At 34.6% G+C, this 12,425-nt stretch overlaps 1 protein-coding gene across 1 annotated transcript in view; it reads left to right on the top strand.

Moving 5' to 3' along the window:
• APOB (apolipoprotein B) overlaps positions 1-12,425 on the top strand; it is a 35,660-nt gene that overhangs the window by 10,848 nt on the left and 12,387 nt on the right. Inside the window, 13 exon segments of the mRNA XM_014251425.2 lie at positions 1,394-1,605; positions 1,945-2,182; positions 2,756-2,932; positions 3,226-3,417; positions 4,147-4,314; positions 5,513-5,724; positions 6,219-6,401; positions 6,619-6,740; positions 7,308-7,518; positions 8,774-8,949; positions 9,073-9,260; positions 9,530-9,675; positions 11,330-11,706. Of these exon segments, the coding sequence (XP_014106900.2) occupies positions 1,394-1,605; positions 1,945-2,182; positions 2,756-2,932; positions 3,226-3,417; positions 4,147-4,314; positions 5,513-5,724; positions 6,219-6,401; positions 6,619-6,740; positions 7,308-7,518; positions 8,774-8,949; positions 9,073-9,260; positions 9,530-9,675; positions 11,330-11,706 (2,602 nt within the window).

Raw genomic sequence — 12,425 nt, 5'->3', positions numbered from 1 at the left:
CTGTTCTCAGTTCACCTTGACTGCTCACAAGAGTTACTGAATATGCGAAACTATTCCCACTGTTTCAACTCTGCTATCTCCCTTTTAGCTGTCTCCAGTTTTCAGAACCCCTTTAGTAAGTTTCCATACACATATCTGGGAAATCTCCTGACTTAGATGATGTTGCTCTTTTGAGATGCAGTTTCTTTGTATTGATAATCTCAGTTTAAATGGGAAGTTCAGATCCGTTCCTTTAAGTGTCTTAAATGGAATTCTGCTTATTTAAATGAGCTGTTAACTAATGAATTACCCCAGACTTAAATGTATTTAACTTAGAAAAAAATCATGTCCCTATTTTATACTGCTATTTGTTGTCATTGTTAACAATACTGGGTAGATTTTTTTTTTGCATTGTGTTTAATAAGCATACAGAGAATTTCTGCTGAGTATGGTGAGATGGTTTCAGTCTTAAAAAATTTCTTCTCCTAAAGATATGCTCTTGTTTCCAGACAAGGCTTAAAAAATCTAAAACTCATGTTCCCAGATTCAGTTTAATACATTTAAATTTTTTAATTATTGCTTAGTTTTAAACTATGTTTTTAAATTTCCTGCAGCAGGAGATTTTGATCACTTTCTTTTCCCAATTTGAATGATCTTTTTTTCAAAATGTTGACAGTTTGTCTGCACATATAATTCCCAACAATCAAAAATCAGAATCCTTAAGTAAAAATGTAACTTGTATGTATAAGATAAAAAAAAATAAAAGATAAAAAAAGGCCAACCAAAAAAAGATAAGGGGAAAAAAAGAAGGGAAAAAATTAAAAGTATAACAAAATGAAGTATAATGGAGAATATTTCTAAGATCATTTAGTGACAGTACAAGGGGGAATGGGTTCAAATTAAAAGAGAGTAGGTTTAGATTAGACATTAGAAAGAAACTCTTTACTGTGAGGATGGTGAGGCCCTAGCACAGGTTGCCCAGAGAAGCTCTGGATGCCCCATCTCTGGAAGTGTGTAAGGCCAGGTTAGAGGGGGCTTTGAGCAGCCTGGTCCAGTGGAAGGTGTCCCTGCCCATGGCAGAGGAATTGGGACTAGATGGTCTTTAAGATCCCTTCCAACACAAATGGTTCTGTGATCCTCTGATTCTATGAAAATCAGTTTTAATAAAGCCATAATTTCTATGATGTTTTCTAGCAAAAGAAAGTTTAGCAAAATAATTTCAAAGAAACTGTTGTGATAGGCTGTAGAAATAATGTACAAAAATAGGTATGCAGTCACTTAAAGACTTGGACTCAATGGGTCCCTTCCAATTAAGAATATTCTGTGATTATTTCACCTTATATATTCCCAAACGGGTTTAGCAATATCATCCATGTGACAGTTCATCAATGTAAACCTTTCTTTATTTATATAGGACCGTTCAGCACTTCTCAAGGCATTCCTAGAATTGGATGCACCCACAGACAAGCGTCTAGCGTCCTATCTCCTAGTGATGAAAAATCCTTCCCCAAGTGATCTTGCAAAGATTTTGAGAGTTCTCACAAAGGAGAACAGCGAGCAAGTGAAAAGCTTTGTTGCCTCTCACATTGCCAACATTCTGGACTCTGAAGAACTGGGCATCGAAGAGTAAGTGAAATTTAGGAGTATTATTGGTCTCATTGGAAGAAAAAGGTTTTTGACCATAGTTGCAGTAGTAGTTATTTAGCAGTGGAGTTTCTGATTGTTTTATCTGTTTATTTGAACAAGCACATCAGCTGAGTAAACTGGCTTTGTCAGAACAGTGCTAGATAATAGTCTTTCCCTTAAATCTTATGTTTACTGTTAAATGGGTGCAGAGAGTTATCCATTAGCAATCAGCACAGCTGGATAAATGTCTGCAAACAGCATAAAAATTCCTTTAACTAAGACTAAATGAGTTTTTGGAAAATATACTATTCATATTTTAATTGCTATTCTCTTCCCTAGTCTAAAAAGCCGAGTTGAAGAAGCTCTGAAAGGAAATGAGCTCCCAACAGCCAAAGATTTCAGAAAATTCTCACAGAATTATCAGATTTCAAAAAGAGTTTCTGTACCTGGAATTGACCCCATCTCTGCCAAAGTAGAAGGAAATGTGATATTTGATCCAAACAGCTATATTCCTAAAGAGACCATGCTGAAAACCACCCTGCATGCCTATGCATTTGACCCAAGTGATGTCTTTGAGGTACAACAATTATCAGAAACATTTGCTAGTACCTTTCTTTCTCATTTCTGTTTTCTTATAACAACTTTCTGTGCATAATGTATTTTTTTACAAGCCTTGGGGGAAATCTAAAGATCACTGTGACTGTAAGGGGACTTTGATTTGATCTCAATGGGCTTTAGAGCAAGCCACCCATTATGTGATGTCACTTGCCACTGACTGGATGGACGACCCTTTTGAAGTTATTAAAGGGCTCAGGGTAAAATGAACCCATCTGTAACAAATTGACTTTGTGCTAATGAATCATTACTGGCACACTGAAGTACTCATAGGAGATTTTAAGTGAGATACAACCTATGCACAGGTTTTTCTTGAACCTCCCCACAGAGATAAAATTAATTATAAGGCACAGTGATCCATATCTTCCCTTAAGTGTCACGGGCTTTATGATACACTTTAAATTTTAACTAAAATTACACTTTAATAACACTTTAAATGCATTTTTTTGCTCTCCAGAAAGTGTGCTTGTTATAAAGTTCCAAAGAAAAGGGGGCAACTGTCTCAGTTATGCATTGTCTTTTCTGTTCATTTCAGCTTGGCTTGGATGGAAAGGGATTTGAACCAACACTGGAAGCATTGTTTGGAGAGAAGGGATTTTTCCCAGACACTGCAACCAAGGCCTTGTACTGGGTTGATGGCAAAGTGCCAGAACAGGTTTCCAAGGCACTTTTTGACTATTTTGGTTACTCACAGGATGGAAAGCAGGATCAGGTACAGCTTGAAAACCTTCTCTGTGCAGCACAGCATTCCTATTTGTACACAGTAATTAGAGCACTTACTGCTTTACTCTGTATTTTCCTTCTCTTCACTGATGAGATAAAAAGAAATCCTTAATTTTTTTTAACAACATGTTTTCTTAGTTGTATTTGGAGGGGTCTTTGTCTGGAGAGAAATCTGTAAGTGCATGTGCAGAATAACTGACTTTCACTAAGTACCTGTTGTAGCTATATGGCCATACATACTTCTTATAAAACTGGTTTATTGCTTTCTGACTGAATTTTCAGGATATCATGAAAGGAATAATACTTAACCTTGAAAAACTCATAAAAGAATTGGGCAGCAAAGAAGCTCCAGAAGGAAGAGCATTTCTAAGGATCCTGGGAGAAGAACTTGGGTACATCAAACTCAATGATTTTAAACTGCTGGGAAGCTTGATTTTAAAGACTGTTAAAACTCTTCAGACTGTTCCTGAAATGGTATGTTTCTGATGCAGCAATGTGCATCATAAACTTTTTTTTTAGCCATATTTTTTTTAATATTTAGATTATATTTAATTATTATGTAAAAATATTTGATACCAGCATGAAATTAAATCATTTAAAATAAAATATCCAGGCTTATGTTGAAGGACACTGAGAAATCTATGAAGACTCTCAATAACCAAGAAGAATCCTCCTGGAGGATTGGTGAAGGGAAAGTAAAAGGGGAAGTTCAGATCATATTGTATTATCCAGATATGTACTGGAACAATTCCCAAAACTTTAGTACTGGCTATTAAGTTAGATGACTAAATTTTTAATTATGTAAATATGTGTTAATACTAAAAATTTCATCCTTGTCATTTAAAAAAAAAGATGTAGTACATTTTAGGTTTATTTGTTAATATCCTTCTTTCATTGAAGTAAAATAATGCTTTGTCATTTACTTTGGGGAAACCAGAATGTTACATGGTATGTAAACTGATTCACCTTTGTATGTGTATGTAAAGGTAGATATCCCATGTGTATCAATGATGGTAAAAAATCTGGTATTCATTTGAAGTTCAGATTTTGCTGACAGTCTTTAGTATATTTTTTGAAACAATGAATCTGTGGAAATTAGATTCTCTACTCCATATGAAATTAACTTTTGAATTATAGAATTACAGCATTCCCTGATTCCAGAGTGTGGATTTGTTAGTGTTCATTTCCTTGTTTGATTCACAGATTGCACAAGCCATCTCAAAAGGTGTTGACAGGGATCTATTTGTCCACTACATATTCATGGACAATGAGTTTGAGCTTCCAACTGGAGCAGGTTTGCAACTGAAGTTTGCCTTGTCTGGAATAGCAACACCTGGGGCAAGAGTAGCTGCAAAGCTTCAACAAAAAAGCGTAAGTCACAATAGTTGTCTATATTTTTTCTCCTCCTAATAACCTACATTTTCATTTATGGATAAAACTGTAACACCAGAAGCATTTTAAAGATTGCAAAATGTTCTCGGTATTAAAAAACCCTTACTCATTAGAGGTCTTGGTTAATTTAGATTTGATGACATTTAAATTAGATTAAGAAATAATGCATATTAAAAATTGTGAATGAGACATAACAAAATTTATGAATGAAAAGTATTGCAATCACTCTTTCAAAAATACAACATTTGAATCTGTTTCTTTCTCTCTCCCTGCACTCAAATTACAATGGTACAAAAGCTACAGTATATTAATTTGATGTTCAAGCCAAAAAAGTTAACAAAACATTTTGTTGTGACCAATTCAAAGTGAAAAAATTTGATTAGCAGTTAAAAGAAATATTGAAAATTGAGTCAAGTAAAATATTTTTTCACCTGAGAGGAAACATCTTAAAATTGTAGCAAGGAAAATGTAGATGACACAAAATTAATTATCCACTTAAAATTTAAAAAATTAGAAATGTTTCTATTCCTTTTTACAGTTCTAACTACCTTGCTCTAGCCTAGCCAATATTTTGTAAGAATTTCTTAGTAGTTTCAGTTCATCTAAACTTTTAATTTTCTACCATTTAAAAAATATAAATAAAAATAAAAAATAAATCCTCAAATTTAGTACTTGTTGCTCTTTAGTTAGCTTTGGAATCTTTTCCAGAATTTTGCATTCTGTCCTTTCTTCCTTTATGGCCAATGCAAAAGCTTGACAATAAGCTGGTTTGTGTTTAGAGAAATTCAAATATTGGATCCATTTTTTTTGCCTGTTTGCTCTTTGTCTTTGAAAACTGCCATTTTTTTTTCCTTATGATGGAAAACTGGCTCTTGTCTTCAGATTTAAAAATAATGCAAGTAGCTCCATGTATAAAATCTTTCTGAAGCATGAGTGTTTTTACTTTAAAGTAGGTGGGGGTCCTTGGCATTGTCATCTTGCTGTGTTTTTTCTATATTGCAGTTACCACTTATATGGGCCATTTGATTATGTGATTTAGGAATAAGATTTTTTGAATAGCAAAATCAATTCTATAAAACTTACCTCTGTATTATCAGGAGAAGTATGGGTTTTTTTTGTATAACCAGAAAGAAGTGTATTGGGCAAATAAATACCCCATTTTGTTTTTATTAAATAGATGCAAGCAGATCTCATTGCTAAACCTTCAGTAGCAGTTGAGTTTGTGACACACCTGGGAATAAACATGCCTGAATTTGCTGGAAGTGGTGTGGAGATGAATTCTAATATATTCCATGAATCTGGAATTGAAGCACATGTTAGTATAAAAGCTGGACAATTGAAATTCAGCATTCCTGCTCCGAAGATTCCAGTAAAACTCCTCAGTATCAGGTAATGAGAACTGAATGAGAGCTTTCAAGGCTGTGTTCTTCCTTCTCTCCTTGGTTTTCATTGTGGTGGAATTGGAAGGCTAGGGCAGGTATGGAGAAATACTCAGTTCTGAAAAATCCCAGGCATTGTAATTCTTTCGTAAGACAAGTAAATATGCCAGATAACTGAGAACTTTCAGTCATGGCTTACAGATTATTTTTGAAATTTTATACAAGACCCCTAAAATTTCCATTATTTTGTTTTCTTTCACATAAAATTATTATAATAGCAATATATATTTAAATTTAAATTAACTACTTACATTAATTTTAGAGAGAAAAAATGTCTCAATACACTAAATTATAATTATCAGTAATAATACCTACATCATTTGAAGCCAGATGTTATTTCAGTTAGCCCCTACATTAATAAGAGAGTTTTATTCAGAATTAACTGTGTTCATAGGATGTCTGAGCAGCTGTCCTGGGAATAAATGACTGACTTTTCTGTTCCAGCAATACACTGCATTTGGTGTCTCCAGCCAAAACTGAAGAGATTCCAGCTCTGACAGAGAACCAAGTAATTTCAACTTCTTGCAAGCCTTTCATTCCTGGTCTAAATTTCTGCACCAAAGTATTGTACTCTAATTCCACTGACACAGAGGCAGTTCCATATTTTCCCTTGACTGGAGAATCCAGGTAAGTCATGTCAACTTAAACCATGTTTATTTTGTGCTGACTACCTTCCTCTTAATCTCCAGTAGTCTCTCACATCAAGCTTACCTTTAAAAGTCTTTCCAAACTTACTGGCAGCAGCAGCTCTGAAAGAGAGCTCTTAAGAACTGTATGATTTCTTCTGTTTGTGGTCATGGACAAAAAAAGTTATTTACAAGGCATTTGTTTACTCCTTCTGTAGATTTGAGGTTGAATTAGTGTCCACAGGTGAAGTAAAAGAATACTCTGCAAGTGCAAACTACGAACTGCAGAGAGAGGGAAATGACCAGATAGACACTGTAAAGTTTGCTGTCCAGGCAGAAGGTAAGAGTCAAAAAAAAAACAAAAACCTGTGTGGTTTTTCTCGGCTTTGAACTGTCATTTACCAGAAAATACATTTTTATTAATAAATCTTAATAGTATTCTTAACAGTGTAAGATAGAATACCGTTTTCACAGCCAAATAAGCCAACAATTTAACCAAATTTCCTTTCATGTATGCAATCCCAGTGCAAGATTTTCATGATGAGAGGCTGATTTTTTATTTTGAATGATTTTAATGTGTGATGTTGGTGAATGGATGCAAGGAAGACATGTTCAGGGGGTCTATATAAGCGAGAGAAAAATATGTTTTTTATGAAATATGGAATGAAGGCATAAAAAACATCTGTGGGATCATTTAAATAACAGAAGTATTGATGAGTTGGTGGGTCAGCCATGGTGTGTTTAGAAAATGAGAAGAAAAGAGATGACCCAGTTTCTAACCAGACTCATCAAAAGCTGTGTTAGATCTTTACTGGGATATAATTTTCATCTGATGTTTTTTTGTTCTGCTTCTAAGTCCAAACAGATTGTATAGTTGTGAATAACCAAAGTACATTATATTTTCTAGGTGCAAACCAGCATGATGCCACATTGACCTTCAGGTACAACAGAGGCAAAAAGATTTTGACCAGTGATGTCCAGATTCCAGATGTTGATGTTGACTTTGGTACAAACCTAAGAATTACTGATGAATCAATTTCTGGGAAGAAAGCATACACTTTTGTCTTAGACGTCAACAACAAGAAGATTACAGAAGCTACTCTTACTGGCCAGATAAGGTAACTCAGAAAAACATTTAGAATTTAACAACTACCTTTTAAAAGGTTTTATCGTGGGGAAGAATGTGGGGAAATTTTATCTCGTTTTGGAGAATTTTTTTAAATAGAGAGACAGATAAACTTGCCATTGAAACCCCATTTTAAAAACTTTAAAGTATTTTATTTGTAATACATCAAATGCATATATATAATACATTGATTGACCTTTCCTACTATATGTGTATATATAATTTGTATTACAAGTTCCTTGAGGTAGTTCTTCCATGTTTGCACACACATGATTACAAGAATGCATTGTACTACTGTTATTGCAGGTGTGATAATCCAAGGATATAAACAAGGCAAGGTTTGTTCAGAGAGGTATTATCTTTTACTGGGTATACTTGACTCCAGAAAAAGTTATTACATCTCCCCATGAAGAAATCTAATGGCACTCAGTAAGAAACAAAACCAAAAATAACTGAGAGCTTCCTGTAAAAATTCCCACGCTTCTCGATGAGAGTATTTCCGGGAACATCTACAGGGGATCTAACAAAAATGTTCAGCCTGCCAGGGTTTCTAAAATTGTCTGCCTCACAAGCCCATAGTGAAATGGGCTGATCACATTCTTTAATAAACCTCAATCTTCCATGGAATTCTGTGATCTTGATGGTGCCCCAGGGAGTCTTTGTCTTTGCTGCTCATGTAGAATTGCCTCTGATATCAGTGGGAGCTTTGGACAGATGTCAGGGACCTCAATTCCCTTTCATTTGCACTAACATAACATTAGAAGTTTGCTCAAGTCAACAAAGTTACAGAGCTATAAAATAAATATGAATAAAGCAAAATTAAGCCCACTGGCATAATATATTTTGCCAAGTGTTTTGTTTTTTTGTGATTCATGGCCACAGTCTGTGTCCTGAGTAGAGAACTCAGATTGAGTAAGGCATTTAGAATTAGGTTCAGTTACAACTTTACCAGGACAGGTACATATTTCCATCCTTTTCATTCCTATGAAATTAACACAGAATCATTACTGTGAGTAATGAGACTCACTACTGCACAGTAGCATTATAATAGTCTACTCCAGATTTTCCAAAATAATTAGCAGCAGAAGCTGAAAATATTCATTGAATTAGAATAGTGTTTGCAAGTTTGATTCAATCTAAGTTTTTTATAACACCTATTATGCCTTTGCTGTAGATTTAAATGATGAAGTTGTTCCTGAAAAAATACAATTAAATATTTTTAGTCACATATATTTTTTCTTTCACAGATATGCTGGAGTGGAAGAGGCAATGTTAAGAGGCACCATTTCTTTTCCTCGCCTGCAAACCGAACTTAGAAGTGAAGCATTGGTTAACTATTCACCAAAGAAAGCATATCTTCAGATAAGCTCAGCTGCAACAATTCATGGAAACTCAATTTCAAAAAGAGTTCTTCTCAGATATGGTAGGGGAAAAAGCATGATCCACAACATGTAAATTTAAGCATCTTTTTACATTAGTTCATAGTATCTCTCAAAATAAGAATATTACTAATTTTACCCTTTTCTTTTAAATTCATGATTTTTAGATGCTGAGAAAATTGAGATAGAGTGGAATTTAGGTGCCAGTGCTGCTGTGAAAAAACTGTCTTCTGCCTTCCCAGTTGACTTTTCAGACTACCCAAAAACCCTAGAGAAGAGTGCCAATGAACTTCTGGATCGGAAAGTGGCTCATACAGATATGACTCTGCGACATATCATGTCACAGTTTATCCTGGTATGGTTTTCAACATGCAGTAGATATTACAGCAACAGTACATAGCCCTTAGAAATTCTTGTCTCCCCCATGAAAGCCAAAATAAGAACTACTTATAAAATCACTCATCAGATTGAATAAGCTGTGTATTTCCAACTTTGATAGAACAAATTCTCTTTAGCAGTTACCTAGACCCCAGTATTTGAGTAGTTCAAATAACTTTCAGATAACTTCACTGGGAAGTCCTAAAACATTTTATTTACTTCGATAAACTATTCTGCTCATTGCAGGCAACCAATACCTGGCTGCAAAAGACATCAAAAGATGTCCCTTATGCCCAGACTCTGCAAGACAAACTAAGTGCACTGCAGGAGCTGAACATTCAGAAACTTAGCCTGCCTGTTATCACCATTCCTGAAGAACTTTTCCTGAAAAGGTAGGGAATGAAATTGGGATAGTGATGCAGGAAACTGAGAATAGATATTTGTTCCCATTTTAGTGTTATTTTATTTTACTTTGGTTTTATAAAACAGCATGGAATTGCTGTAAACATTAGCATAAATTTGGAATCATAAACAAAGAACTTTAAGGTCAAAGAAATTAAATTATAGAGAGGAATTGGTGCATATATTTAATACAGATTTGACTTCATGTACTATGTGAATAGATCCCAAAGTATTGTATTATATTATAAGGTATACTGAATAAAAATACAACATTCAACAGACTTTAAACCACAGAGCTACTGAAGCCATGTTTCTCATAGATTTGTATCCTACATCCCTGCAGACACGTTGGCCATAACCCTCACAGCACTACATTTTCCTGTGCAGACCTGTTGGAAAGTTCTTCCCATTACCCATCACATACCAGTTAACCTCCACCAGTAGAGCAGCCTGACCTCCTCCCACGCCTGATGTGCTCAGAGGGAGGTTGTACACATAGGGATGCTTGCACTAGTTTGGTCCCATCTCTTCTACCTAACAGAGCTTCACAGGACTTGTATGAATGTCATTACCCTTCTGTCAAATTTCATAGAAATGAAATGCTGAAATGAATGTAAAGGACAACAGAGGCTAGCTTACGATTGGATTCCAAAAAACAACAAAAGACAAACAAAGAAGTGTCTTAATTTTGTATCTCTTAGATGTTTTTCCATGAATTATCTTTCATTGTGCGAACATGATAGTGTGTTAATGACATACATTTCTATTGCTGCCATCAAACTAAGTACAGGCAAGGAAAAAACTGGGTTTTCTCCTAGGTTGTTGTCATCTATGCTAATAATCATAATTGGGTTTTTAACTGCTCTTTTAGGTAGCTTTTTAAATCTTTAGATGTAAAGGAACATATTTCAGAAGTGTTTGCTTAATTTTCATCCTAGAATGTAGCTCTAAGTGTAAAAATCCAAGATTTTGCAATATTGAAAGATCAGTTAGAGAAACAGGAAAATTATCTTTGCCAGCTTATTGTTCAGTCAGAAATTAAGGCCACGTTTTCTTCTGTTTTGCATTTTCCTAAATACACTTTTTAAGCCAGCGATCCATTTTCTAGTCCTAGTTCCTGGTCACATGCTTAAATTTTTATTTCCTTTTATTTAGAAGAAAAAAAATGCTGAGTATTTGGGTGAAACCTTTGAAATGCTTATAATGAGAAAGATATACAAATTCTCAATTTTAGATTCTTACCATGTCTAACACTAATATAATTTCATGCATTTCTATAAGAATATATCACTTTTTTAAGAAAAAATAATTTCCTTTTTCTGATACTGAGCATCCCACAGGTGTGCCAGTGATTTTGGAGGATTTTTAAAAATTTACATACAAGTCCCTTTGTTTATGAAATGAGAGGAAAATCATTGAAACAATTCCCTGATACCAAAAGTACTTTTGATAAATTCTGATGAATGAGTGCTTGAAAATGTTGATATTAATGTTTGATCATTACATTTCTCTCTAAAACTAAAGTCACGACATGGATATAAGCATGAAAGTAAGCTCAGTATCATGGGCAGGGGAGGAAATCATGAAAACTCCTATATATGCTTTATGAACTTAGTTTCTAACAGAGTTATCTTTATTTTCTAGTGAAGGCCGGGTCAGATACAATCTAAATAAAAACAGTTTTGTAATTGATATTCCACTGCCATTTGCGGGAAGATCATCGGATGAGATATGGATGCCAAAGACTGTTAAAACACCTCCTCTGTTGATGGAATCCATAGGAATAAGTGTGCCATCTCAGGAATACAGAATCCCAACCTTTACTGTTCCAGAATCCTATCCTTTCCGTGTGCCTTTGCTGGGCAAGTTAGAGGTCTCTGCTAATGTGTACAGCAACTATTACAACTGGACAGCCGCGTACACCGTGACTAACAGCACCACAGAGAGAGGGAACAGTGTAAAAGCTACCTATAACACAAATGCTGATTCTGTCTTTGAGCTGCTTTCCTACAGTGTGAAAGGTAAGAATGTTTGCTAAGACTGCAATGTTTGCAAACCTACTTCAGTTATTTTATATCCCTTTCATCAGGTACAATACATTAGTTTGCCTGCACTTATTTAAAGATAGATGTGTGATCTCGAATCACTTTCCCTTTGATTTTAAAGATATTATGTGTGTCTTTTTATTCAGGCACTGAAGATGAAGTCAGTTTAATGCAGTAAAGACTTTTAGAGTCCATATTTTCCTGGATATTCCTTACTGAAGGAACTGTCCTTTAAAACTGAAGGCATGATCCTACAAACACTTGTGCAGCTGATAAGTTAACTGTTTTCAAAATCAGGTGTGCAAGTGTATCTGTAGGTATGCCCACAATTTATTTCTCAATCCATTAATATGTGTATATGTGTATATAAAATTGTCTCTTTTTTTATGTCTATATATTGCCATAATTTAATATTTTTAAGTTAGTTCCCCTGAAATTGCAGTTTGGGATCTCAAACTGCAAAAGGACAGCCTTCCTTTTCTCCTAAACTCCTCAGCATAACTGAGGCATGACAAAGAAAACACTAAAATCCAGGAATGTTAGATATGGGCTATTCTTGAGTCCATATTCTTAAGTTTAAATAATGACATAATTTTATGTCATTTCACATTATTACATTTAGTAGAGTAGAAACTTAATTTATTTGTAGTTCAAAACTTTAGCTTTGAATATCAGAATAGTAGCTATTTTTACAG

This window comes from Pseudopodoces humilis, chromosome 3, assembly GCF_049639895.1.
Source record: "Pseudopodoces humilis isolate 2021_Gansu_Grassland_sample_001 chromosome 3, ASM4963989v1, whole genome shotgun sequence".
Lineage (NCBI taxonomy): Eukaryota > Metazoa > Chordata > Aves > Passeriformes > Paridae > Pseudopodoces > Pseudopodoces humilis.
This window is presented reverse-complemented; position numbering and strand designations above follow the sequence as displayed.